Source organism: Benincasa hispida, chromosome 9 (assembly GCF_027475165.1).
Source record: "Benincasa hispida cultivar pf3 chromosome 9, pf3_genome.v1.1, whole genome shotgun sequence".
Lineage (NCBI taxonomy): Eukaryota > Viridiplantae > Streptophyta > Magnoliopsida > Cucurbitales > Cucurbitaceae > Benincasa > Benincasa hispida.
In genome coordinates, this window is record NC_143486.1 from 9,533,572 (window position 1) to 9,561,187 (window position 27,616).

At 33.7% G+C, this 27,616-nt stretch overlaps 3 protein-coding genes across 3 annotated transcripts; 2 read left to right on the forward strand and 1 right to left on the reverse strand.

Moving 5' to 3' along the window:
* Positions 1–2,193: 2,193 nt before the first annotated feature.
* Positions 2,194–11,645, forward strand: LOC120086871 (WD repeat protein). Its single transcript, XM_039043685.2, has 15 exons — positions 2,194–2,535; positions 2,645–2,790; positions 7,690–7,759; positions 8,075–8,178; positions 8,378–8,482; positions 8,581–8,690; positions 9,121–9,275; positions 9,354–9,442; positions 9,515–10,040; positions 10,131–10,241; positions 10,373–10,608; positions 10,685–10,767; positions 10,885–10,996; positions 11,153–11,227; positions 11,334–11,645. The coding sequence occupies exons 4-15, from the start codon at positions 8,086–8,088 to the stop codon at positions 11,511–11,513; spliced, it is 1,875 nt and encodes a 624-aa protein (XP_038899613.1). The 5' UTR covers positions 2,194–2,535; positions 2,645–2,790; positions 7,690–7,759; positions 8,075–8,085; the 3' UTR covers positions 11,514–11,645.
* A 1,601-nt stretch (positions 11,646–13,246) lies between these two features.
* LOC120086751 (late embryogenesis abundant protein D-7-like) lies at positions 13,247–14,107 on the reverse strand. Its single transcript, XM_039043536.2, has 2 exons — positions 13,985–14,107; positions 13,247–13,746 (listed from the first exon to the last, which is right to left on the reverse strand). Exons 1-2 carry the CDS (start codon positions 14,036–14,038, stop codon positions 13,420–13,422), a joined length of 381 nt encoding a protein of 126 aa, XP_038899464.2. The 5' UTR covers positions 14,039–14,107; the 3' UTR covers positions 13,247–13,419.
* Positions 14,108–16,481: 2,374 nt separating this feature from the next.
* On the forward strand, positions 16,482–17,588 carry LOC120086986 (uncharacterized). Its single transcript, XM_039043824.2, has 3 exons — positions 16,482–16,743; positions 16,903–17,037; positions 17,284–17,588. Exons 1-3 carry the CDS (start codon positions 16,687–16,689, stop codon positions 17,419–17,421), a joined length of 330 nt encoding a protein of 109 aa, XP_038899752.1. The 5' UTR covers positions 16,482–16,686; the 3' UTR covers positions 17,422–17,588.
* The last annotated feature ends 10,028 nt before the right edge of the window (positions 17,589–27,616 follow it).

A 27,616-nucleotide genomic window follows, 5' to 3' on the forward strand; every position in this document is an offset into this window, starting at 1 on the left:
TAAAAAAACCTCTCTACTATTCATAAATCGAGTTGGTGTGAATTTTGTTTTGCATCCTATGTACCCAGCTATCAACCCGGTCTTACCCCTGAAATGGAAGGCTTGTTGAGCCGGTGCTGTTGAGCCAACCCTCACCTATGCAAATCTAAGGATAATACGTTATAAAGTAAGAGTGACTTATTTCTCGGTCCAATCTTATGCAAACTCATTGCATAGGACACCTCCACTCCTCATGTCAACACATGAACGAATCAGAATCACTTTCGTTTGTAGCACTTTACAACAAATTGTAACAACTACAAGGTGGACCGCATCCGATAATGTTACCAGAATAAGGTACCCAACATTATTCATATACTATAAACTGTTTTGGCTATTTACTCGAACTTGATCCATCTTTATGTCTCCACATAAAGTTCAAGTATTCATATAACAATCATGGATCTTTTAGTTTAGTGGATTTTAGTTTTTACAATTGCAATTTACATATTCACCAATAACTTTATTAAATAAATGTCAATAACATTTTTATTGATAATAGAAATATGTTTAATTTTACAAACTGCAAGTTTTAGAACATTCAACTAACAACATGCACATGGTCATGAATTTTCAAAGGCATGTTTTATCCTTATCTAGTTCGTACCCTTTGTTATCGATGAAACTAAAAACACATGGTGGATATAGAATCATAAACAATGATGAGATTCTATATACAAGATCATTGGTGAAGCCTTAGTTATCCGTTTTCCCTATAATCAAAAACTAAAAATAACCACATTCCTAACAAATAACCACCTTTCCTGATTTTTTTCATGTAGTTAACATTTTGATGCATGCTTTTTTTTTTTTTTTTTTTTTTGTTATTTATTAATTTAGATTATGTTTAACCACTTTTCGAATAGTCTCACTTTAATGAAATATCCAAAATTTTCTACCAAACTTATATTTTAAATATTCATATATTATCAAATTTCATTTATCTAGTCAAATTTTAAATTTATTGAAATGTTTGAATTATTTTTCATTATTTTATACATGTTCTTAATAAATTAACCAAATATTTTTCCATATTTTTTAAGGTTTAAATTGTTGTGTAAATGTTATTAGGTTCAATTATACATATTTGATATTTATACACTATTTTAGCTGATATTTTGATTTAAATTGTTTTGTAAATGTTATTAGATTCGATTATACATATTTGATATTTAGTCCATATTTTAGTTGACATTTTAATAATACTTGACTTGCCCTTAGTTGGTTCATATATATGAAATACTAAATATAATATAAGTGTAGAGCTTTATTAATAACCAAGATATACATATAGTGTAAGTGAGAAGTTTGATTAATAACCAAGATATAAATACAATTTAATTAGAGAACTTGGTCAATAATCAAATTAATCATATTATAATCTAATGGATTCAATTTCAAAATTGAAAATGAGTGTCATCCCGTAATTTTCACCATCTTTTGGAATTTGAATTTATTTTTAATATTCAAATTAGATCTTGAAAACTACTCCACGTATCTTTTTCACTTAGCTGCCTCATAATTTTTGTTCCTCATGTCTGCAATCGCTGGTTCAACAACCATTTCTTGAATTTCATCATCTTGACTAACTTTTGACGACTACCTTGCCAGGTCGTCGACCTATTTCACATGCACACATGTTTCCTACTTTTGTTTATACTTTAAACATCACTTTCAACAATGACATCATGAGATCGATAGTGTTTAAAGTTGGCTTTCAAGATCCTATGAGCAAAATGGTCACATGGAATGAAAATGAAACTCCCTACAACAAGTACAATTAACTTTGCCCTTTCTCATCTTGGAGGAAGTCCATCATTATAGACATGTTTTTAATGACCCCACCTCCCGATCGTCATATTCTCTCGCATACACGCATTCTATAGGCCGCTAAAAGCATCAAGGTAGAGTTGTTCGTGGTTATAGAATGCTTAGGTAGAGTGTATTTGTGGAACTTGAGTGGTTCTGTATCTTTGTATTATCGTTTGGAGTAGTTTTGTCATTTACTAATTTGTATTTTTTATTATATATATTCATTTTGTTATTTTTATAATTTCAAAATATTTTTATCATTTTTCTGAAACTTTAAAATTTATTATTTTTCTGGTCAGTCCAAACTAACTTATAATTTTATCCCTATATTTGTGATCGTGTTAATTAAAGTTGGAGTTTAAAGTTGTAGAAAATAAAAGGAAAAGATTTATTGGAAAAAAAAAGGACCCTAGCCTCCATCTTCTTCTTCCTCTTTCCCTTGTAGCCGCCACCCCCGCCCCCAATCCCCTTCAGCTAGTTTTCTCCGGCGAGCATTCGACTTGTAAACGTGTGGATCCACTCACTGTTTGTTGTTGGACCACAAACTACGCTACCTCACGTTGACGACATGACCCACAAAACAAACCCACGCATTTGAGACGTCTCTCTTTGTTGACGGCTTAGCGAACCCACGTCGACGACCCCGTTCCTCCGGCGACTGACAAGTAGACACCCACATGGACGGTGAGTGTTCTTCCTCGACGATCTAGTTACACACCGACGGGTTTTTGACCCACGGATATGACTTGTATCATGAGTATGACTTCTAACGGCTACGCCTGGGTCTTCGCAGCATTGTTTCTCCCTGTTTTGACAAGTTTCGACATTGACCCACTCTTCGTTTGGCTTCAAATCAAGTACCCATAACGTTGAAGGTCCAGAAGATTTGCAAGTTTGGACGTTTTTGGACTCCCACCAGCAAGATTCGAAGGCTTTTTGGTAAGTTTCGGTATGAGTTATTGCTTTAGTTTTCTTTTCGAATTGGATTTAGGTGTTTGTGTTCTGAACTCTTGGAACTTTTGTTTTTACGTTCGATAGATTACCAAGTATTGGAACTTTTGTTTTAAGTGGAAACAATACAAGTATCTATAGGAAAAAATAAGAAACTATCCATCAGTGTATTATCCTTAAATTTCTACTACTAACCTAGAAAAGCTCCTTTAATCAATCCACAACCATTATGTCACTATCCTCCAATTTAGTAGGTACTACCCTAAATAAAAGCCACTAACTTCAATTAAATAAGAAACTAATTTAATTAATAATTTGCTAAAATAAGTTTGCACTAATTTTTAACACTCCCCCTTAGTGTAAACAAAAGATCAACAACACCAATTTGACTTTACCAAGAGTCTCGATAAATATATCATCAATTTGTTCTCTGGAATGTATCTTCTCCAATTGAATATTTTGCGTCAAGACTTTTTCTCGAATAAAGTGAAAATGTGTTTCAATGTGTTTTGTACGAGCATGAAACACTGGATTTCCTGCAAGCCTGATTGCACTTTCATTATCACAAAAAATGGAAACTGGATAGTTTAAACTGTAAGATTTTTCTCCCATAAGCCTTTTTAGCCAAATACACTCTTGGGTAGCCATAGTAACTGCTACATATTCTGCTTTACTACTTGAAAAAGCAACAGAAGATTGCTTCTTACTGTACCATGAAATAGCTTCTGAACTTATATTGAAACAGTATCCTATTGTGGAATGTCTGTCATTTACGATACCATCTCAATCTGCATAAAATAACCACTTAAAACAAAATATGTAACTTGTTTGTAGAACAAGCCAAAACGTAGGGTGCTCTTCACATATCATAGAATCTTCTTTGTTGCGATTAAATGAGTTTCTCATGGTTTATCCATAAAGTGAGCAACAACACAAATAGAGTAAGAAATGTCCAGCCTTGTGATAGTTAAATAAATTAAACTAAAACAAGTTTTCGAAAAGGTGTTGCATCAGCCGATTGTTTTCCTTCTTCCTTAATCAACTTCAAGGCTGGTTCCATGGGAGTAGTCATTGGTTTTAACTAATTCATGTCAAAACGCTCCATTAAACTTGCTGTCTACCATTTCTGTGAGACAATATCCATCTGACCTTTCTACCTCCAAGTCAAGAAAACATCTTGCTTCACCCAAACTTTTCATTTCAAAACAAATGGACAAAGCATCTCGAAGACTATTAATTTGAACTTCGTCATCACCTGTTATGACCATGTCATCAACATAGAGAAGTAGCATTGTACATCCTGAAGTTTTCTTTTTAACAAATAGGCTTGAATCTGCATTTGAAGATCTAAACCCACAAAATTCAAGATATTGAGAGCAATCTTACCATACCAAGCACGAGGAGCTTGCTTAAGACCATACAAAGCCTTCTTGAGCCAATACACAAAAGTTGGAAACTCCTTAGAAACAAAACCATGAAGTTCTTCCATGAAAATGTCTCGATCCAACTCTCCATAAAGGAAACATTCTTCACATAACTACCACAATTTCCAATCTTTGCAAAGCTAGTGAAATAATTGTCTGGATGGTTACCATTTTAGCAACAGGACTGAATGTCTCTTCATAGTCTAGATCATATTGCTATGAAAAACCACGAGCTACAAGACGAACTTTATACCTGTCAATAGTACCATCAAACTTTTTCTTTGACTTGTAAACCCATTTACAAGCAACCAACTCGATATTCTTTGGCTTTGGAACAAGTTCGCACGTATCATTCTTGCTAAGAGCCAAATTTTCCTCCTTCATTGCTTATTCTCATTCAAGAATGCCTTTAGCTTCATTATAAGTCTGGGGTTCATCTTCACAAATATCACCTATTAAAAAACAAGATACAAATGAACAGTTAAATAATTGTACCTCATACTCAGATAAATAACTAGTTCGTGTTCTCAATCTAGAAGACCTACGAACAACAATTTTAGTATCTTCATTTGCCTCAGCATTTTCTCCAAGATTAACATTAATACCATTCTCGTTTGATACATCATCCGTAGAGAAAGGTGACACGTCAACAATGTCTTCTTTCTTTGAATTTGCATCCATTTGGCATGACGAAACTTCTTCAAACACCACATCTCGAGAAACAAAAACTTTCCTTGTCTTTGGATCCATGCATCTCCATCCTCTCCTGTGAGTCTCATATCCAACAAAAATACAACATTTTGCCTTTGGGTCTAATATAGTACGTTTACTCTTTGAAACATGAGCAAAACAAATTGACCAAAAAAACTTTGGGTTTATGATGATATAGTACTTCAAAAGGAGATAGATTTAATCCTGTCCATGGAGGTAAGCGATTTATGACATGACAAGCTGATTGAATAGATGTTGCCCATAGCTCCCTTAGAAGATTCTTTGCACGCAGCCAAGACAAGCACATGGAGGTAAGATATGTTCAGCAACTCCATTCTGTTATGGAGTGTTAGGACACTACATTTGGCACTGAATCCCATGCTCTTTGCAGTAATTTTGAAATTGATCAGACATATATTCTCCCCCCATTATATGTGCGAAGACCCTCACTTGCTCCTTGAATTGGATAAACTTGGAGAAAGTCTCACTTTTAGCTTCCAAAAAATACACCTAAGTGAAACGAGAAAAATTGTCCACAAAAACCATAACATAGCGACAACTAGAATAGCTGGGTGTTTTAGTTGGTCCATCAAATTTGAATGAATTAACTGCAATGCACCAGTAGATCTGCTATGAATTTGGGAAAGGAAGACGAGGTGACTTACCAAATTGACAACCAGGGCAAACCACATCATGGTGTATTTCTTTAAAGAGAGGAACATTAACAAAAAACTTCTTCATAGAAATTCTTTCCAACAACTGGTAATCAACATGGCCAGCCGAGTATGCCAAAGTGTTGCACAATCATTCTGACCTGTCTTTTCAACATATGCATCCCTTGCAAACAAAACATAGAGAGAATCTTTCCTCTTTCCAGTGAACAAAACATCACGTTCAAATTTCTTAACATCAAAAATAATTTTCACATCATTTGGTCCAAAAGGAGCATACCTCCCAAAGTCGGCAATTTGAGAGATCAAAACCAAATTCTTCTTTAAACCTGAAACATGATGAACATCTGTAGGAGAAACACCACGGTTCTCAACATTAACATGCTCTTCTTCAATAACAGGATGTAAGGAATTGTTAGGCGTCACAATTACTCCTCCTCCTTGGTGAGCACATACATCAGAGAGAAGAGAAACATTTTCAATTGCATGATAAGAACAATTGGAATCAACAATCTAATTTGTATTGTTATCTATTGAAACATTAGCATGCAAATTAATGGATTGATCAATAGTTTCAAGTGATAAGCATTGTTCCCATTTAATTTGCTTAGATTTGTTAATTTCCTCTACGATATTTGCTTCTGCTTCTTTGAGATCCACACGACAACTTGGTCTAATATGACCTAATTTTCCACAACGATGACATACTACCTTCACCCGACAATCATGTTTGATGTGTCCTGGCGTGCCGCACCTAAAACATCCCTTCAATTTGCCCGTGGACTGCCCTTCAACCTTGGAATCATTGCTGTCATTTGAAGAACGTTTGGAAGAATAATTGACTCTTCTCTTGTCTTTTGCATAAAGAATAGCTTCCACTTCGGGATGAGATTGCTTGTTGTTGCCAAGCATTTGTTTTATCAATGCTTCTTGATATGAGAGCAAATTCTCCAACTCAACAATAGAAGGTTGATTTACCCAACCTTGTATCGAAGAAATAAATGGCATAAACTCCTTTCGCAGTCCACGAATAAGATAACAACAGGAACGAGCATTGCTAATAGGCTCCTCTTTGTCCAATTCTGAAATTTTAGAACACACTCTTTTTTTTCAGAAAATATTCTGAAACTGAAAAATTACCTTGAGTCGTTCCAGCGAGTTCGTTTTCCAAATACTACAATCTCATTGTGTTCTACTGATTGAACGACCTTTCAAGTGTTTCCCACACTTTCATTGGAGAATTCTCATCACAAACATGCTCTCTATATACTCCTTGCTGATAGAAGTTCACAAAGCAAATAAGGCTTTACTGCACTTGACCTTCCACTTCCTTTGTGCCTCATCATTCTCCAGAGTATCTTCTTGAATTGAATGATCTTCGGATTGTCCTTGAAGAAAAGCTTCCATAATAGCCTCCAATAACTATAATTATCACCAGTAAGCTTGTCTACACAAATGTTGTTTCCACCATTCATCTTCACTGAGTATTTAAACTCAAACACAAAACAAAGAGCTTGAATGCTCTGATACCGTGTAACGAAAACAACAAATCAAAGAGAACGGAAGGTGGAAACAAGAGCGAAAATATTGCATGGAGCGCTAAGTGTCAATTGCGTTCTACGTCCATTTAAGTGGAAACAATACAAGTATTTATAGGAAAAATAAGAAACTACTCACTAATGCATTATCCTCAATTTCTACCACTAACCCAGAAAAGCTCCCTTAATCAAACCACTGAACCATTATGCCACCATCCTCCAATTTAGGAGGCACTACCCTAGATAAAGGCCATTAACTTCAATTAAAGAAGAAACTAATTAAATTAATAATTTGCAAAATAAGTTTGCACTAATTTTTAACAGATTAATCACGTTTCGGACTAGTTTGGACTCAATTAAAGCATGTTAGAGCAGTATTTGACTTGTGAAAATTTGTTGGTTGTAGTTTTGGGTTAATTTGGAGTAACTAATTCAAGTTTATGGTGGATTTTGGTTAACGATATTCTTGTTGAAAAGTCTCTCGATGTTGATTAAGGTTGTCGAACTAAGTTCTAACACCTGAATATTGTGTTTATTGTTTAGGCTTTCTAAAGGTTGAAGTTCGTTCAAGGAAGTGGATTGAGAATTGAGAATTATAGGATTGTTGATTGAGGTAAGTAGTTTCCACACCCCTTCCAAAATATAAATTTTAACTGTTGTGGTTGGATGAAATTTGTAATATGTTTGAAAATATGTTTGTACCATTTCTTATAAAAGAAAGTATGTTTATACCATTTGAAATTGTTAGCATGCTTGAAACTATGAATCTTTCTATTAGTATTCATATTTTTATTGAGATTAATAGGGTTCTTTTTTTTTTTTTTTTCTTCTTTTTTTTTTTAAAAAAAAAGTTTTATGAGTACTTGTAAAAGGAAATTGGAGATATAGATTACTTTTTAATATTGATAGTGCACCCTCCAATTTGTAGGTCTCAAGGCAATGAAGAAGGAAATTCTTAAATCGCCACCTATCACAGCTTTCACTCCAGACGGTGACTATCTCGCCATCTTGTCCTCAAATGGAACTCTAAAGGCAAGCTCCTTCTCTTTCTGTTGTTTCTATGCTTTTGATTTTTCTCATGTTGGTTTTCACTCGGAATATCCAACTAGTTCATCCACTTCCGCTTTTTGGACCTCATTGTAGTTGCAAATATTTGTTTTTTCTCATGCTCTTGGTCATGTGAATGTTAATTACTTACGAACTCGATGGGAACATTTATATGTATCTGTAGATTTGGAGTACCCGTGATGGGAGTTTACTGGCAGAATGGAAGGATCCCGATGGAAAAAATGATGTTGGTTATTCCTGTATGGCATGCTGTTTTCAGGGGAAAAAGGTGAGGAGACCATTTGGTTTATCATCAAGTTTAATTCTTTGACACTGTTTTGTAAGTGCTGGGAATCTTAAACCTGTAATGTCTTTCTGCAATTTCAGCGTAAAAACAGTTACTGTGTAGTTGCTGTTGGTACCAATAGTGGGGATGTGTTGGCTGTGAATGCTTCAAACGGTGAGAGAAAGTGGGTCTCCGCAGGTTGCCATCTTGGGTACGCAATCAATTCTGCCTACTCTTGATTACTTAGTATTTTGAAGAATGTTAAGTGATCAGATGAGTTAGCTTAAGGATGCAAACTTTATGTACTTTAATGATCTTATATTGGCCGTGTTAGTTGCTTCATGTTGATGCATTCATTGTGGCAATACGTTTAGATGGGAGAAAAATGATATGATAATATAGTGTTACATTGATGAATACGTTGGAGGTTCCCCCTTGTTCACACGCCTTAAATATATATATTTCACGATCAATTTCATTCAGTCAATGCAATGGTTTCTTTTTTAAAAAAACACATGTTTTGTGATCAAGTCATCTCACGTGAGTTCATCAACTTATGGTTCTTCTACAGAAAACCATGCTTTGTTTGTCATTCTATTCATTATGGTGAGTGAATCACTTTTTTATCCTGATTTATGAAGCGGAGTTATTGGCCTTTCTTTTGCGAACAAAGGCCGTAGACTGCATGCGGTTGGAAGTAATGGAAAGGTCTCTGAGATGGACACTGAAACAGGAAACATTATCAAGGAGTTCAAAGCTTCGAAAAAATCAATCTCTTCTTCATCCTTTTCACTTGGTTAGTTTCCATATCCATGTTCTGCTACGTGAACAATGAAAGCACCTTTTTTGACGTAACGAGTCACTCTTTGGCCAGATGAGAAGTACTTAGCTGTAGCTGGTAAAAAGTTAAAAATTTTAAGCAAAGATGATGGGGATGAGCTTATGGTGCATCCTGATAAATTGGTGAGCTGCTCAAATTCTCTTACTCTTAAATACGTCCAAATCACTTACTATAGTATACTATACAAAATATAGGGTCCTGTGAAGCTTGTTTCTCTATCTGATGATGCCAAAACAATAATTACGTCAGAACTTGGAGCCAAACATCTTCAAGTGTGGTGGTGTGATATGAGTGCTGGAAAACTTAGTAGGGGTCCTGTTCTCTCCATGAAGCATCCTCCGTTTGTCTCTGAATGCAGAAATGTTAGCAATCAAGAAGACAACGTGGTTGTCTTGTCAGTATCAGTATCAGGTGTAGCTTATTTATGGAAATTAAAGATACTATCTGAAGATGAGGTTAGTCCAACTAAAGTCTCTGTAAAAGCTAATGACAACCAATCAGCTGAGGAAAACCATGGAAGTGCTAAGAAGAATCGAGTTTCTGTCATTGCTTCCAGAATAAATGGTGTAGGAGACAATGAAGTGTCAGTTCTTGTTACTCATGGCTCCATGGACCTACCACAGCATAGTCTTTTTAGTATTGGTTATTCCGTGAAGGAAGATGTGAACACTGCACGTGGGAATAAAACACTCCAACAAAATGATGATTGTTCTGAACAAGGTTTGACAAAATATCATGTTTGCCATTTTCCTTATTTCTTCCCTATCCTTGTTCTCATACAGGTAATCACATTGCTTATACTTTTTACAGGTCCCCATGAGGTTGAGCAAGAAGTGGTTACGCCGAAAAGTAAGAAAGGCAAAAAGAAAAGAGCAGCATCTGATCTTGATAGTCTGACAACTGGAGATATCAGTGATGTTGGTAAGGATTATCTTTGAGCTATTGCTTGTGGCTCTTGAATTGTCATTGAGCATCTACAACTGTCCATCTCTAAGCAAATAGTGTAATATTCTTTTTAGTTTTCACAGCTGACGTGATATCTGGTGATGTAGGCAATGGAGATGCTTCTGATGTAATATTTAATGATGATTTAAATGAGCCATCCATGGGAGAGAAACTTGCGAGTTTGAATTTGGTGGACCAGAATGAGGATGAAGGTCGTGAAAAAGAACCTTCCGTCCCTGCAATACCACCAAGTGCAGACTCTGTTCAGGTTTTGCTTAAGCAAGCGCTACATGCAGAGGATCGCGTCCTTTTGCTAGAATGCTTATATACCAAGGATGATAAGGTTATCACAGTCGTATACCATTAACTTCGTATACGAACCATTTTGGTCTTAATCCATCATATATGTCTGTTTTCAGGTTATTTCAAAATCAATAGCACAATTAAATTCATCTGATGTTCTCAAGCTTTTGCATTCTCTGATATCCTTTATCCAGTCAAGGTAATCTCACTTGTCCTAATTTTGCTTGATGCTTGCTAAGGTCTTGCTTTTCTTATATTTAAATCATATCCATAAAATCAAGAATACTATACCGAAATTTTCATGTCTTATTTACAGAGGTGCAATTCTTGTATGCGTCCTCCCTTGGCTGAGAGGCTTACTTCTCCAACATGCTAGTAAAATTATGTCTCAAGAATCTTCCCTCCTTGCCTTGAACTCTCTATATCAGGTTAGCAATGGTTTGTTTAATACGATTGTTTAAATCATCAGCTTGAAACTTTTTTTGCCATCTCAAATATGCAGTCAATGAGCTGTCTCTTTCACTACCATTAATCATTATTCTCTAATAAATAAATACAAATATACAATTTCTATGTATGTGCAGCTCATTGAGTCTAGAATTTCAACTTTCCAATCCGCTCTACTGCTATCAAGTAGCTTAGACTTCCTCTACTCAGGGGTAAGTGCATTATTTTCCTTCCACACATTACATGGCGAAATTCGAGTTTCGCAGAAACCTTCTTCAAGCTCAATGAGGCGAATAACTCCTGTCTTCTTTCTGGCAGGTCCTTGATGAGGAGGTAGACGAAAATGATGCCATTGTGCCAATTATTTACGAGGAGGACGATAGCGACGATAAGGAATCGGGAGATGAAATGGAAACTGATGAAGACGAGGAAAGGGATGAAGTAGAAGCCTTTGACGATCTTAGTGCTGGTGAAGTGGATGATGACATGAGTGAGTGATTACGAAGCTACAAAATGCTTTGTGGGGTTTTTATTTTTTGACCTTCCTTTTTTCCGAGATGAGCTTGATCTGTAATTTTGACATGATTAATTCTCCACATGAATGAGAATTATATAAACCCATTGGCCCAAGTTGCAAACTTGTTATGTGTTCTTTAGTTCTTTAAAAGGCAGCAAATTTTCATCTCGAGTGTAAAATCTGAAGGCAGAATCTTTATATTGAATAAAACCATCAACCAATTCAGATGCAAACGTTGTCATCTTGAATTTAAGATTTGAAGGCAGTACCCTTGGCGTAAACTCTAATAAATTGTAATATTAAAAGAGATTTTTTATTGATCATGGGGACGAGGACCTGAAGTTCTTTCCTTCTCGTTCCAACCTAAGAGCATGCGCTTGAGTTAACTTAAAAACTAATGAATTCACAAGAAACTGATAACAAATTAATCTGTTTGATTTATACTTAATAGTCAAATCTAATATTTACTGCAATGCCACATTCCACATAATAAACTTTAGTTGAATCTTATGATCGAATAAACGTATTTTCTATTTTGGTTAGATCCAATGTATAGAGTGAATTTTAATAATTAGAGAAATTGTAAACCTATGAAGTATAGATTTTTCATGTGAGGCAAAGAATCAGTATCAGGATACTTTTTAGATAATATTTTTTTTTTAAAAAAAAGACAAATAATTCATATAATTTTCTTCAATATCTATTTAAAAAACTTACTACTCAAGTCCAAAATTAAAAGAAAATAAATAAATAACGGATCAAACCATAGACTATAATCATCTAATATCCATCTTCACATTTGAGTCCTCACAAAATCCACTAAAATATAAACCATTTGAATGTCTTCAACAATAAGTTTTTCGTTTATCTTCATATACTTTTCTCTCTAATCTTTTCTTCTTCTTTGCAATATGAGTCATTTTTCTATTGCATTTTATTAATTATTTGTGCTATTGTTATTAATTTGTATGCTAAATTTATCTATATCCTAGATTTTTTTAAAGAAAAAAATGTATCTTCAACGTATCAGTATTCTCGTTTTTTAATATATATATCTATATTAAAAATATATATAAAAAAGTGACGTATCCTTAGACGAGTCCATATCTTAATTTTTTAAAAATTGACGAATCGACGTATCTGATCGTATCCATATCGTGTAGTCATATGTATTTGTACTTCATAAACTTCAATCGAGTGGATAATATTTCTCACAATTTTGTTTTTTTTTTTTTTTTTATACTCTCTTATATATATTTATCAGTTTAGAGAATTTTAAAAAAAAAAAAAAAAAAAAAAGACGGCTATAGGGACTCCCTCACATCTCTCTTTATTTTTCCATAAATTCAATTTGAAAACTTTTAATTTGTGAGATAATTTCAGACCAAGATTTTCGCTATTAAATTTAAAGTATTTGTGTGGTTTTCTTTTATACATTGTATTTGTACGACTCAAACTTTAGTATTTGGCTCAGTAACACAAATATATGTTTTTTAAGGAGAGATAATGTATAGATATATTTTTAGTACAAGGTATTTGAATGTTGAATGTCGGCAATGGAAGGTTCAGATGGGAATCTGCACATGGGTTTGCGATCACATCTGGGTATTGCGTATCAGTATCGGCAACTTGAGGGTTGAGCTTGAAACGATGTTATTGAAAGGTTTAACTTTTTCATATTCTCTCTTAGAACCACCTTCTCCAATCTTAAGTGTAAAGAAAAGGATTTTCTTATTCAAACAAACAAACACCTTCTCCAACAAAAAGGGAGGAAGCATTTTCTTCAGATTACAACAACACAAAAACACAACACAACCCAAATCAGCCAAACAAACAGACACACAGACACAGACAACTACATTTCCCACATAGATCCGAAATTACGACTTAAGCCCTACGGTATGTGGTGGGGTCACTGTCTTTGTCCACATCATCATCGTGCTGGGCCATCCCAAAAGTGCTTTTCACAGCATCCGCTGCTCCTTGGGCCATACTCTTCACTTTCTCACCAGTCTGCTCTAGAATCCCTCCGGTCGTCTCTTTTCCAGATTGGGCCTTCTCACGGGCCCCTTGGGCCGTATCTGAGGCCCATTCTTTTGTCGAGTCCGCTGCTCCATGGGCCTTCTCCCTTGCGGCCCGCCCAGTTTCGTATGTCTTCTCCTTTGCTTCTCTGGCCTTGTCCCCCATCGTACCCATCGTCTCGTTCGTCTTCTCCTAAACGGAACAATTAATTTCACCTAAATTCAATTTTTCACTAATACTCGTCTTTGAGGAAAGTTAATAGAGATTAATAACAAGATAAAGGGAGTATATTTAGTTAAATTAAAAACAACAAAACAAAAAGGCTAAAAGTAAAATTTTAAATTTTAAAACTAAATAAAAACATTCAATGTCAAATCGTTTTTTTCCTTTTTTTTTTTGAAGAATTGATCATAAAAACATTATCAAATACCTCAGCTCGTCCCTTGGTTTCACCAGCTCTATAGCTCTGATTGTGAGATGCCATTTTTCAAAATTGGACTTTAGATTTTGCTTCTGTATTTTTCGTAATTTTTCTTTTGTTTTTGCTTGCTTTGTGAGTAATAGGAAGTGAATATCGAGCATATTAATAAGCTTCCCGCCTTGCAAAATTCGTTGACGCGTGTCCACGTAGGTGACACGTGTAGGACTTACGTGCCCTGTCGTTCACTGATTTCACAGAATTTGGCAGCATCGATGACTCAGCCTATGCACTTTTGCCACGTGTTTGCTCCTGCTCCCGTCGGTGCATGTTAATATGTAAATAAAAATGAAAAAAAAAAAAAATCCATGAATGCACCTATCTTGTATTTTATTTTGTGCATGCATTTTAGCCCATTGTGTCAATCTCTTTTTACTTTGTTTTAATTTTTTTAAAAAATTAGGATAGAATGCACACAAATGAATGCATAGAACCTGTGTTCTAATGTAGATTTGATGATGTGATTCGATCTTTAATATTTGATCTTTTAATTTTCTTTCATTAAATGCGTAGGCTTAATGTTGAGTATTTTAATTGTCAGAATAATTTTTTGAGAAGTCTTATATTTGTAGAGTTTCAAAGTAGAATTTGTGGACTTGGACTTGATTGGTTGGTGGACTCACCCTTGAACCAAACTAATAGAATTTTTGTCTTATTTGGCTTTGGGCCAAATTGAGCTTAGTTTTTTTAAAACTTAATTGAACTTTAGCCTAAATAATAATATCAAATTAAACCAAATTATTTTATTTGATCCAATGGTCACAATGAAAACATGTGGCATCGTTAGGAGTAGGCGGTCTTCAATTTCAATATGGGACACGTGTCATTTTTTAATTGGTTTCAAATTTGATGATTTGTAATTTTGTCATTAAATTGAGAAATTACGTGACAATTTGTAATTGGTTTGAAATTTCTCATTCAACACTATGTTATTCGTTTTACCTATCGCACAAAATAAAATAAAATAAAAGGTTTAAATATTACTTGAGTGTATGGACTTTTAATTTTAGTTTATTTCTATCTTTATACTTTCAAAATGTTCATTTTAGCATTTGTACTTTTGATTTATATTTATTTTAATTAATGTATTTGGTGTTCATTTTAGTCTTTTAATTTTCATTTTTAAAAAACTAAAATGGTCATATTCAAAATTCAATAACTAAAATAAATCAAAATTAAGAATATAGAAATTAAAATAAGTATTTGGAAATATGAAAACCAAAATAAACTAAAAACAAATAACCTTTTTAAAGATATGGAGATCAAAATGAAGAAAATCCAAAAAAGTGTTGAACAAGAGGTTAGTATTTAAAAGAAAAAAGAAATGTCGTGGGCTCTTCACTGTGGTGCAATCTCATCCATTACCCACACATTAATAATTAATGTTTAATTTAAAATCCATCTTTATCTTCTTATCTTTTATTTTTAGGAAAAGTGCATCACAACTTCACTCCCAATCTAATAAAGTTGTATGGAGTTTTATTCTAAACTTTTCTATTTTATCAAACTTCTCCTAAAGCTTAGACAAATTGTGCAATCTTTCATTTAAACTTTAATCCTTGTTTTCTTATGTGTATCTAATAAAATAATAGTAAACTAATGCAACTTTAGAGAAAGATTAACACTAGAATTGCTTTTTCTTGAAGATTTTTGTGACCTTCAAAATTATTCACTATGACAAAATTTGCCCCATTTAATTTGATGAGTTTTTGAGATATTTTCTTACCAAACTATTTGTTCAAGGTTGGTTAAAATACATTTGTTGTCTCTAAACTTTCATAAAAATAACAATTTAGACTTCAAATTTTGGTTTATAACAATTTTAGTACGTAACAATTTAATCCTTCTATTTTCAAATTCATTATGATTTCCTCCCTAATGTAAAAAATTTCATCAAAATTAGATGTCAAATTTTACTATTTTATGGCTTAGACTTTATATTTTATAAAAAGTTTGAATCTCTAATTAGTTTTTATTGGTTTATTTATGCAAGAAATCTCATTAAATCTTGACATTAATTTCTACTATAGAGACTAAATCGTTACAAAATTTAAAGTGTAAAGACTAAATAGTTACATAATGAAGTTCAGGGACTAAATCTCATTAAATAAACCGAGAATTAATTTTTATCTGTTTATTTATATAAGAAATCTCATTAAATCTTGCACTAATATCTACAATAAGGACTAAGTCGTTACAAATTTCAAAGTATGATAATTATATTATTACATAATGGAGTTCAGGGACTAAATTGTTACCAAATTGAAATTACAAAGACTAAATCGTTACAAACTAAAGTTAAGAAACTAAATTGTTACTTATATTTTGAGGTTGAATAATATATAGCTACATTCAACCATTAGACAATTAGTTCTTTACATAGAGCTACGGAAATATATATGGAAAATAATAATATGGTTAAATATTGTGTGGATGATCTGGTTTTGTTGACTTAGCCAATAATTTGAAACAGTCCCATTCTTCCCCAAATCCCTCTCTCGCACTATTAGGAACTCACCAACTAAAATTAGCATTTTTCATCTCTATATAATGTCTGAATTTGATTAACCTTTCACTCCATCACTTTTCATTGTTTTATTCTTTCCTTTTCTCTATTTTTTGAGTTTAAAAAAACAAAAAAATTCAATTCAGAAATGGCAAGTCATCAGGATATTAGCCACAAGGCTGGTGAGATTGTTGGCCAAGCTCAGGTAATTATTAATTAGCCTTTTTTTTTTAAAAAAATAAATAAAAAATTTCTCAAATAATTCATTGGAAAAAGAAAATTGTTTATGAAATTGAATAATTTTTATTTGGTGTATAATAATTATATATTTAAGAGTGGATTATAGTTATAATATTATGATCAGGTAAAGAAGGATGAGATTTTGAACCAAGCATCTCATGCAGCTCATGATTCCAAAGACAAAGCATCTACGCATGACCAATCGCCCGCCCAAACTGCCTCTAACCTCAAGGACCAAGCTGCAAATTTCCTTCAACAGGCATTTTTTTTTCAATTATTAATTATTTCATCATTCTTTTTCTATTATTATTATTTTTAAAACTAAGTAGGAAAATTAATTCAGTGTGGATTCAAAAATTTTGATAAAGAAGAATTTGTCCTAACACATATCGCCTAGTACGCGCAAGTTTTTGCCACCATACTATAATAATTGTAGAAATTAGATCTATAGATGATAAAAATTTCTACTAAATGTCCTTTTTTTTCCTGTGTGAAATATATATAGACCGGAGAGCAAGTGAAGAACATGGCACAAGGAGCAGCCGATGCAGTGAAGAATACACTTGGAATGAACACTGATAACACTCCAAACACCAACAATCCTACCAATAACCCTACCAACAATCCATCTACTAGAATTTAAAAGATGAACCATTAATTATTATTTCATTTTTTTTCTCTATTTTTTGAAGTTTTATCTTTTTTTGGTGTTTTAATTAATTTGCTTCTGTATAAATAATTGAAAGGAAGAGTGTGATGAATGGATCCCATTCCTTTTCACAATAAAATTTCTAGTTTTGTTGTTACTAATCTGGTGTGTACTGTCCTTTAATTTTGTTGGATATTTCCTTTACTATAGTTTATGACAAAATAAAAATATGAGATATGCTATTAATGGGATATTTTGAAAATATAGAAACTAAAATTTAATAAATATATTAACCAAATCAATATTTTAATTAACATTTATTCTTCTTATTTGCTTAAAGCTTGAGAAAGTAATAATTATCTTCTAGAATGAATATATATGCCAACGCCTTTTGTATATATAATAAAATATTATTTCAATATCTAAATTAGATCTACTTTGGACAAAGTCATAAGTAAAAGCTATTCAAACTCATAATGTCTTTTCTCCCAAAAGTTGCATATCAATAAAATATATAATGTTACAATATGGTAACTAATGTATAAGATTAAGATTACATTTACAAAATGTTTGCCCTAATATAAATTATACTATACCAAAGTGAAGTTAGAGTAATACTTAGGTATATAATCTGAAATTTTTATACGTATGATCCAATTTGAGTAGAAAAAAGAGATTTTTTTGGCTTTTTTAAAATGTGGCTCTCACTCTTTTCTCTCTTCCTCTCTCACACATCAATCACTCTTATCACTCCCTTTTTCTCACAATCTCGCTCTCCTCTCTTCTTTCTGGTGCTCAATTTCGTTTTGTAACACCGTCGAATCTGCTTATTTGTTAAAGACATCATCAAATTTTAGTTGCTCACTGGAGAAGAAAAGCAAAGTCCATAAAGAAGTCGGAGTAAGAGAGAAAAAGAAAGTAGAGTAATTTTGTAAAATTTGTCATGTAGTGACATATAATTGAATACTTGAATGAGATGCACAAAGATAAAAAAACATTTTTTTTTTGTTATATTTGTTCGGGTAGAGAATATTGAGTTAGTCGTAATCATGGTGTCAAATCTCGTGCATGCATGGGAACGATTACCAATGCAAACCAAACAACAATTAATTCAACAAACCCCACACTTCCTAAAATGCCTAAAGTGGAGTTTGGGCTAGGACAAGAGATTAAGTCGTGAACTCTATGGAGTTATGGACCCCACCGTGATTTACAAACTCTTTAGGTCAAACAAAGAATGAAGTTCACAATTCTACTCTTTCCTACTCCCTACTCTTAATCCTTTGGTCATGGAGCCGTGTAGGAGTTGAGAAGTGTAAAATTTGAACCTCACTTCTCGTTTGGTCTAAAGAGTTGAGATTTTTATCATTTCACTTTAGTTTCAAATACCTTCTTAATGATTTGGAGGAGGCGCAGCAATAGGAATAGTAAGAAAAAGAAAGCAAAGAGACGTAAAGAAAAAGAATTGATATGGAGAGAAAAAAAAAGAAAAAGATGGTCAACTTGAAACCTTCAAAGACTACACTTGTCACATTGTTCCAACACACATACACACAAAATCATCTCCACCATTTTCATCTTTATTTGAAACTCACCATTATTATGCTTCTCTTTTTTTCTACTTTTTTTTTTCTTCCCTATCCCATTTTTTTTTATTATAAGGTTTAAATTTTAATGCACATGTAAATTGAAAAGAAGAAGAAAAAAAGAAACTTCATGTGCTAATTAATTTGGTTCTCTTAGCTGGATAACAGCAAGGAGTAAAAAGAATATTATGAGTATTATTTATAAAACTATTGGAAAATATATCTCATATGAGCATAGTTTCTGAATAATTTAAGACATAATTATCATTTTCCATCACTCACTTATTATTGTTCAATTAAAAATATTAAAAAAACTACCGATGAAACATAAAATATTCTTAAAAATTTTGAGATATAATCAATTATGTCCTTATACAAATTTTGAAAGTTTTCATTTTTAGCTTCAACTTTAAAATTTTGTCCCTAAATATATATCTCTTTGAATTTTTTTATTCTCCATTCAAAATAGGGTGTGGAGTTAATGATGTAAAATTAAAAGACATATGTGACATCATTCGCGTAAATTGATATGGTAATTGAAATATATTGCAAATAATTTTAACAATATCATTCGAAATAAAACATATGGTAACAACCATCTTAGTGTTTCATATAGTTGTATATAACATTACATGTATCTACTTTCTAAATTTTACACATTAACCTCACATCAACTTTAAATAAATATTTTTGGTAGATGTTATAATATTAAATTTGCTTTCATCCATCAACTTAAATTTTTAGTACATTGTAATTTAAGAATTTTAGAACAATTTTCAAATTCAAACATGGGAAAGGATAAAGTCCTAAGAATTCCTAAACTTTGCATAACTTCAATTTGGGTCTGATCCATTTTCATTTAAATTATTTCTCCCTTCTTACCTTAGAAAATTCTCTGTGAAACAAAAAAATTTCTTCTTAAGATTCCAGTGCATGCCATTGCCACCCACCCTTTAGGAGTATTAAAAAAAATTAGAAAAATATCAAACTATTTATAAAAATAGTTAAAAAAAAATACTTCTGTCAGCGTCTATCATATAATATCAATGATAGATTTATATTACTAATAAACACTCTATTTAAGAAGATTAAATTTTACTATTTTATGTAAATAGTTATTCTTATTTTTCTACTTGGGAAAATCTCCCAAACTATAAACTATATATATATATATATATATATATATTAAAAAACAGGGTTTAAAAAACAGAGGAAAAGGGTGTTGATTTGCACTTGGAATATTCATTCATCACAAAATTCAAATCTTATGCTTTCTTTATTTATTTATTTTTTTCTCTAAAAAGAGAAAGTTGATGGATGGGACCTTAAACTTTGCTGCAAATGGATTTTGAAAGAAAGCATGGTCAAAATGGAATGCTTTTGAGTTTTTCTTTTTGAGGGGGTTTGAATTATTGATAATATATCGTTATGGGAAATATATATTTAAAAAAAGTTGGAAGAAAATGTGTATTGAGAATAGGTTACCACATTATTCTCTCTCTTTTTAGGTGGGGTACTCAAATGTCGGAAAGATGTCCCCTTGAATTTAGCTTTGGAGTTTGGACTCAACTAACTATATATTCTTCTTATTTCTTGTCTTACTTTAATTAGAGTGCATCTGAAATGCATTTTCAAGTGCTTAGTTTTAAAAAAAATAAGTCATTATAGAAAAAATTGGAATGTTTACAATCACTCAAAATAACTTTTGAAGAGTATTTTCAACAACTTTTGTCAAAAGTGTTTAAATAAAAATAACTTTTTTGAAAAATATATTTTTTTAAGTCAATCCAAACAGACCCTTACATTTAGTCAATTTTATACTTTTAAAACTCTTACAATGCCTAGTTAATTTTTATACTTTTAAAACTCTTACAATGCCTAGTTAATTAACAGTGAGTATGTAGCTCAATAGATAAGACCATGTTAATTAATGGTGTTGCAGACTTTTTACATCTCAAGATTTTTTAATACATTTGTAAGAGATGGAGAAGTTGCAAATGAACAACATTGCAGTTTTTTGTTAATTTTTTGTACCTAATGAGCTCATATATGTTGTATGCGATATTTGAATGAATATTTTCGTATATTGATTTGAGATTTACATAAGAAATTTATACAAAAGGATGATTAACTAATCTCTTAATCTATAGCCAAAATATATGGATAATACATGAATTAAGGCAAAAATATGGCAACACTCTCCCTCAAATTTAAGGAGTTAAAGTAGAAACCAACCGGAGTTTCCTAAATAACTTAGTAAAGTGATCAGGAAGCAAAGCTTTAGTAAAGATGCTTGTTGGTTGTTTCGCAGTGGAGATAAATCGTAAAACAAGAGTGTTGCTTTGAAGATGATGGTGAACAAAGTGACAATCATTCTTAATATGCTTAATGTGTTCATGGAAAACATCATTATGCGCAAATTGAATAGCACTGCGATTGTCACAATGAACAATAGTAGTAGAGTGTTGAGGAACACCCATATCTGCAAACAACCATCGAAGCCATAACAACTCAGCAAGAGGATGATACTCAGATTTTGTGCTAGAGCGTAAAACAACAGTTTTTCTTACTATGTTAAGAAATGAGAGAATCCTCTAAATAAAAGTAATAACCTGTGGTGGATCATCGATTAGTGGGATCACCAACCCAATTTGAATTAGTTTCAGAATAGCCAGATAACACCATAGAAGACTGTGAAGAGAACTATAGACCATGTGTGAGAGTATCTTTGACATATCGCAAGATGCAAAATACAGCAGTAAAGTTTATAGTCTGAAGAGTAGCCATGAATTGATTGACAATGTGAATTGTATAAGCAATGTTTGGGTTGGTTACCATCAAATAAATGAGATTGGCAACAATTTGGTGATAATGAGTGGGATCCTCAAAGGGACACCGTCAAAAGGAGTAAAACAAACATTTAGATCTAATGGTGTCGAAGACGTGACAAAATCAATAATACTAGAGCGAGCTAGAAGATTAGAAGCATAATTAGCTTGAGATAAATAATATCCATTAGAGCGATAAGAAACCTCAAGGCTAAGGAAATAGCTATGTCATCTGAAATCATTCATCTCAAAGTGGTTCCTAAGGTAGTTTTCAGATCAGATATAGCTTGCGAATCATCACTTGTAATAATTATGTCATCAACATAAAGAAGAAAAAGGACAATACCACAAGGAGTCTGTTGTATAAATAAAGTTGTATCATGAGGACTAGAAATGAACCTAAGTTGGGTTATGGTGGAACTAAATATGGCAAACTAGGCTCGTGGAGCTTGTTTTAGGCCCTAAAGGGTACGTCAGAGAAGACACACTTTCTGTGATAGATGAGTAGTACCGAGTGATGGTTTCATATATACCTCTTCAGATAAGGTTCCATTGAGAAAAACATTTTTAACATCCACTTGAAGAAGAGGCCATTACTTGGCGGCTGCAACAACTAAGAGGCTACGAACAGATATCATATGGGCAACAGGGGCAAAAGTTTCTTCATAATCAACACCATATTCATGAGAATGGACTTTGGCAACAAGGCGAACTTTATAATGTTCAATAGATCCATCTAAACGTGTTTTGATCTTATAGATCCACTTACAGCTAATAGGTCTTTTGCCTAGAGGAAGACCAACTTAATCCTAAGTATGAGACTTTTCTAACGCCTGAAGTTCTTCATCCATTACTAGCTGCCAAAGAGCGTTAGTCTTGGCTTCATGATAAGATGATGGTTCGACTAAGGACATAATCATGGAAAAAAAATGAAAGTCTTAAAGATGAGAGGGAGGGTGACTTACACGAATGGAGTGATGAACTGGGATGACCGATGTTGGTTCAGATTCCACAGTGGAGACAAATGTTGATGTCAGGTGAGCAGGTATAGAAGTGGGTTGAGTAAGCTGAGAGATAGGTAGAGGGTCAAGAGAAAAAGTATCATTGGAATTTGATGTGGGGTCTGAGGGAGTGGAGATAAAGGTTGGTGAGTCAAGCTCAGGAAAAAGAGCATTGAAAGGTAAAGAATGTTTGTGAACTAGATAAAAAGGTATGGAAGGAAGAGATACAGGAAAACATTCGATGCTCCCAAAAAGTGACATGATGAGAAATACGTAACCGTTTAAAGATAGGATCCCAACAACGAAAGCTTTTGTGTTCATTTCCATAGCAAAGAAAACAACATAAATAGGCGCAGGGTTCAAGTTTGGTATGCTCATAAGGATGAAGAAGAACAAAACAAGCACAACAAAAAACCTTGAGGTGAGAGTATGAAGAAGTAGTATCGTAGAGACATTTAAAAGGAGAGATGTTTTGAATGACAAATGAAAGAAGACAATTGATGACGTAAACAAAAGTGAAGGCAGTCCCACCCAAAACTTTTTAGGGCAAGATGCAAAGAGAAGTTAGGCATGAACAAAATCTAAAATATGATGATATTTGTGCTCTGCTCGACCATTTTGTTGAGAGGCGTGAGGGCATGAGCGTTGAACAAGTGTGCCTTATTGGCCGAGAAAGGAGAGGAGAATTGAGTCCTTATATTCCATTGCATTATCTGTACAAAGGATTTTGATGGTTCGAGAAAATTTTGTTTGTTCCATATTAGCAAAATCAAAGAAAACTTGAGATAAGGCAGAACGATTTTTCAGAAAATATTTCCAAATGAATAAGATGAAGTATTGATAGATATTGAAAGTGGGAGTAGGAGCAGGACCCCAAATATCAAAATGAATTAGGCTAAAGGGTGTATCATAAGAGAAGTATGAACTCAAAAAGATCAAACAGATTGTTTCGCAAGTTTATAATTTAAACAGCAAAAGAATCAAATTTTGAAACATTATTTAAATTTCCAAGAGAAATTAACTTGCGAAGTTTTTCAAAAGAATCATGGCCATACGAAGGTGCCATTGATATATAGCAGAATCAGTGACAGATGCAGAGATTGATTGAGAAACAGGAAGTTGAAAAGATGTGAGCTCAAACAATCTCCACACCTTGTGACTCGTACCAACTATTTATCCCATTTACGGATCCTAAACCTGACAGCCATTGGGAGTAAAACAAACTATGTCACATAATTGACCAACAGATGTAAGATTAAAATTCATATTAGAGACATGAAAGGTATTGGAAAAACTTAGCATTGGATTGATAGCCATACCACTATGAGAAATATACATGTTATTTCCATCAGCAACATAAATGGGGGGGCAGTGATGATGGAGCAGGAGTGAGGGAAGACAAAAGGAAAATATCAGTGGACATATGATTACAACAGACATAATCAAGAAGGCAAAAATTACTTGATTTGACGGCAAGAGCACATGAATTGGAGAAAATTACATGTTCTTGAAAATCTAAAGTGTTGTTTATTGAAAACCTAAAAGCTTTAGAATCATTAGAGGATGAAACAACAACAACAATAGAGGATGAACGAGTGTTAGATAAGTTCCTTGGTTTGGTGGATTTATCCCGAGGTCGAGTAGGACAATTTTCCAAAATACGGCCACGTCTGTGGCAATACCTACACTCAATTGTAGGGCAATCAACAAACGTTTGACCAATGAACTTACACTTTGTGCAGTGAAGGGACTCTTAATATTTCGCCATTATAGACAACGAAGAAATAATTCAACTAACTAAATGGATGCACCAAACAATTAAACCAGACCAAACCAATTTGAGTCTTAGAACTAAGTTGAATCGGACTAGAGTTAATTAAACCAAATAGACCAACCCAATTTGGACCAACAGATTGAACTGGACCAGAGTTGGTGTTTCTTCTCTCCACAACAACAATAAAACCAGTCTGAGTAGTACACGATTTGCTACAAACGATGGTGCACAAACAATAGTGCATAAAATAAGGTTTGGATGGAAGCTGCCACAAATTTTAATGGACAACCCACAAATCTCATTGAACGACGAATTTGGCGGTGGCGAACAGATGAAGGTCACCAAATTTGAGCAGACAACACTTGGATCTGGACGGATCTGAAGCATGAAGGATGAAGGTTGCCAATGGACTTGAAGCTTGACGTCGATGATGAATGGATTTGAAACTTGATGTCGATGGAAAACAGATCTGAAGCTTGATTTCTTAGATCTGAAGGTCGAAAATAATGAACGGCAGGGTGGATGTGTGGATCTTATTGGGATTGGTGTCTGATGCTTGATTTTATGAAATGAAAATGTGGATGCTATGCATTGATGGAATTGTGTTGTGCACTCAAGTTTCCCCAGCGGAATCCAAGTGTAAATTCCTCTGAATTTCCTGGTAAGTCCAGGGTCGAATACAAGGACTTGTGAAAACAGATTGCGTTGGTAATTTTTCTGAAGAACTTTGCGGTAATCGGATAAATAAGTAAATTTTTGGGTTTGTTGTTTGCGTTGATGAAAAATAAATAAATTCGACGGAGTTTGAAAAGAGTTGGTAAACGGAAGATGCGATGAGTATGTGGTGAATGGGTTGAGAAAAGTTTTGGCTAACACTTCCTAGGATGCGTTCATGTTATGCGATCATGCAACATACATACAACAGTAAACCACCTCTCGGTGCGAATGCCACGACTTCTAAGGTTAGAACGCATGCGATATATGCGCTAAGTCTATAGGACCTACACATAAGCCTCTATTCATATTTATGTGATGACGAAATGACACACACACAAATAAGGCGACTACATAATATCATTTCCATTTTTAGGATACATGCGATGCAAGTTGACAAACAGAGCTTATCTCTAAGTCCCTATATCTTGTTTATGCAGTTCTAATCTTGCTCTCTCGAGCCCAGATTTTAATCTAGCTCTCTCAAGTCATTAGGTTCTTTCTTTAGACTCTCTCTCGAGTAGCTCTAAAGGGTATTTGGCACAACATAAATCAAGACAATCGCAAGCAATGAACTTCCTAGGTCATGTTAGCTTAGTTTTCCTCAACCCATTCGACTAGTTTAACTACTCATGCAAACTAAGAAAGTGAACAGATGTAGAAATAGAACTTCCATTGTATAAATATGAAGATGAAGTACAAAATAACAACACAAGTATAGAATAAAGGGCTCGAAAGCAATCTCTTGCTGTCGAGACTTTTACACTGATTTCTACTCGTGCTCAAAAGATAATTTCGCTCTCGCGAGAGTTGGCCCGCTCTCTACTTCTTCGCCCCAAGGTTCTCTCTCGAGTTGCCCTGAGCGATCTCCGGCGTCACCACTCTTCTCTTGCTCTGCCTTAAAATGAAAGAAAACTGCGAACTTGTGGAACAAAGAATAGTTGAACTCGTTAATTCGTCAACCCTTTCTCTGAAGAATGCCCTTGGTATTTATAGAGCATCCATGGTGAAAGGCGGTTTCTCTCTCATGCTTGTACAGATGGGACAACTTTAATTCCTGATTGATGTACCGAATAATTGTCACCGAAAAGCTGAATGTACTTTGTGACTATTATCGGCTTTCAAGTTAATTCAGATTCGACTGTTATCAGCTTTCTGTCCCATTTTGATTGATTAGCCTTTCACTCAGATGCACTCACCATGTTGCACTGACCAAGTTGCGATGATCCTTCTTGGGCAAATGTTTGTGAACACAATCATCGCAAAGCTTTGCGGTGAAGTTGCACTCGACCAGAGATTTCCTATGATTGCAATTCTTGCATTGCGTCAATACATATTCTGCACAAAAATACAAAAATCAACTGTTCTAATGCACTGAACGCATGCGACCGCAATATTATGAAATTGATGCTTAATGGACGCAAATTAACATATTTCATCAACGCAATCCAACATTGTTTAAGAACTTAGTACTATGATAACATGAATTTATGCCGGTTACTAGTGTCCTAATTCTCCCGGAGTCTCGTTGTTTTGTAAAGATACACATTGTTCAATGAATAAAATAAGTGTTATTTAATTATGGCATTTACTCATATCCAATAAATAAAACTCCTTGATTATCTTATGTGAACTTAAGCATGTATATGTGATATACAAGTCGACCATGCCTCAAGTGATAACCTAAATTGGTTTGTAGTATAAAGATTAAGGTGGGATACCTGATCTTGGTGAAACTACGGATACGGTTCGCTTTGTAGAGGTTTGCAAGTGTTGTAAACTACTACAGATAGTAGATCCTAACCATTCATGTGGAGACTGTAGCGAGGGTGTCCTATACAAAGAGTTTTTATAAGACCTGGACCATGAGATGACTAGACTCTGTATATAACGTCGTTGATACTAGAGACTTGCATTTCACCTAAACGACCATAGGTGACACGACCTCAATCCTGAGTGTTTTGTGAACTCCTGCTTTTGAGGGCGATCCTTTGATTAGTATGGGTAAGAGTGGCCAGATTGCCAACTAAATATGCCTACTTTTTTGGGGACTTGTCTGATCTGGGAGCTGGGAACTTAATCCATAATATGGAATTCACTTCTTTCCCAAAGCAGGAATAAGTAGAGAGATTGCTCCCTTAAGGGCTGATTCTGGAGCTTGAACATAGTGGCCACAACTTTTCTTTGGAAGAGAAGACTCAGTCATAGTAGGACTATGATTTATGCACATTAGAGGGATTAGTGGTACTTAAGGAAACAGATGTAACTACAGGGGCATAACGGTTA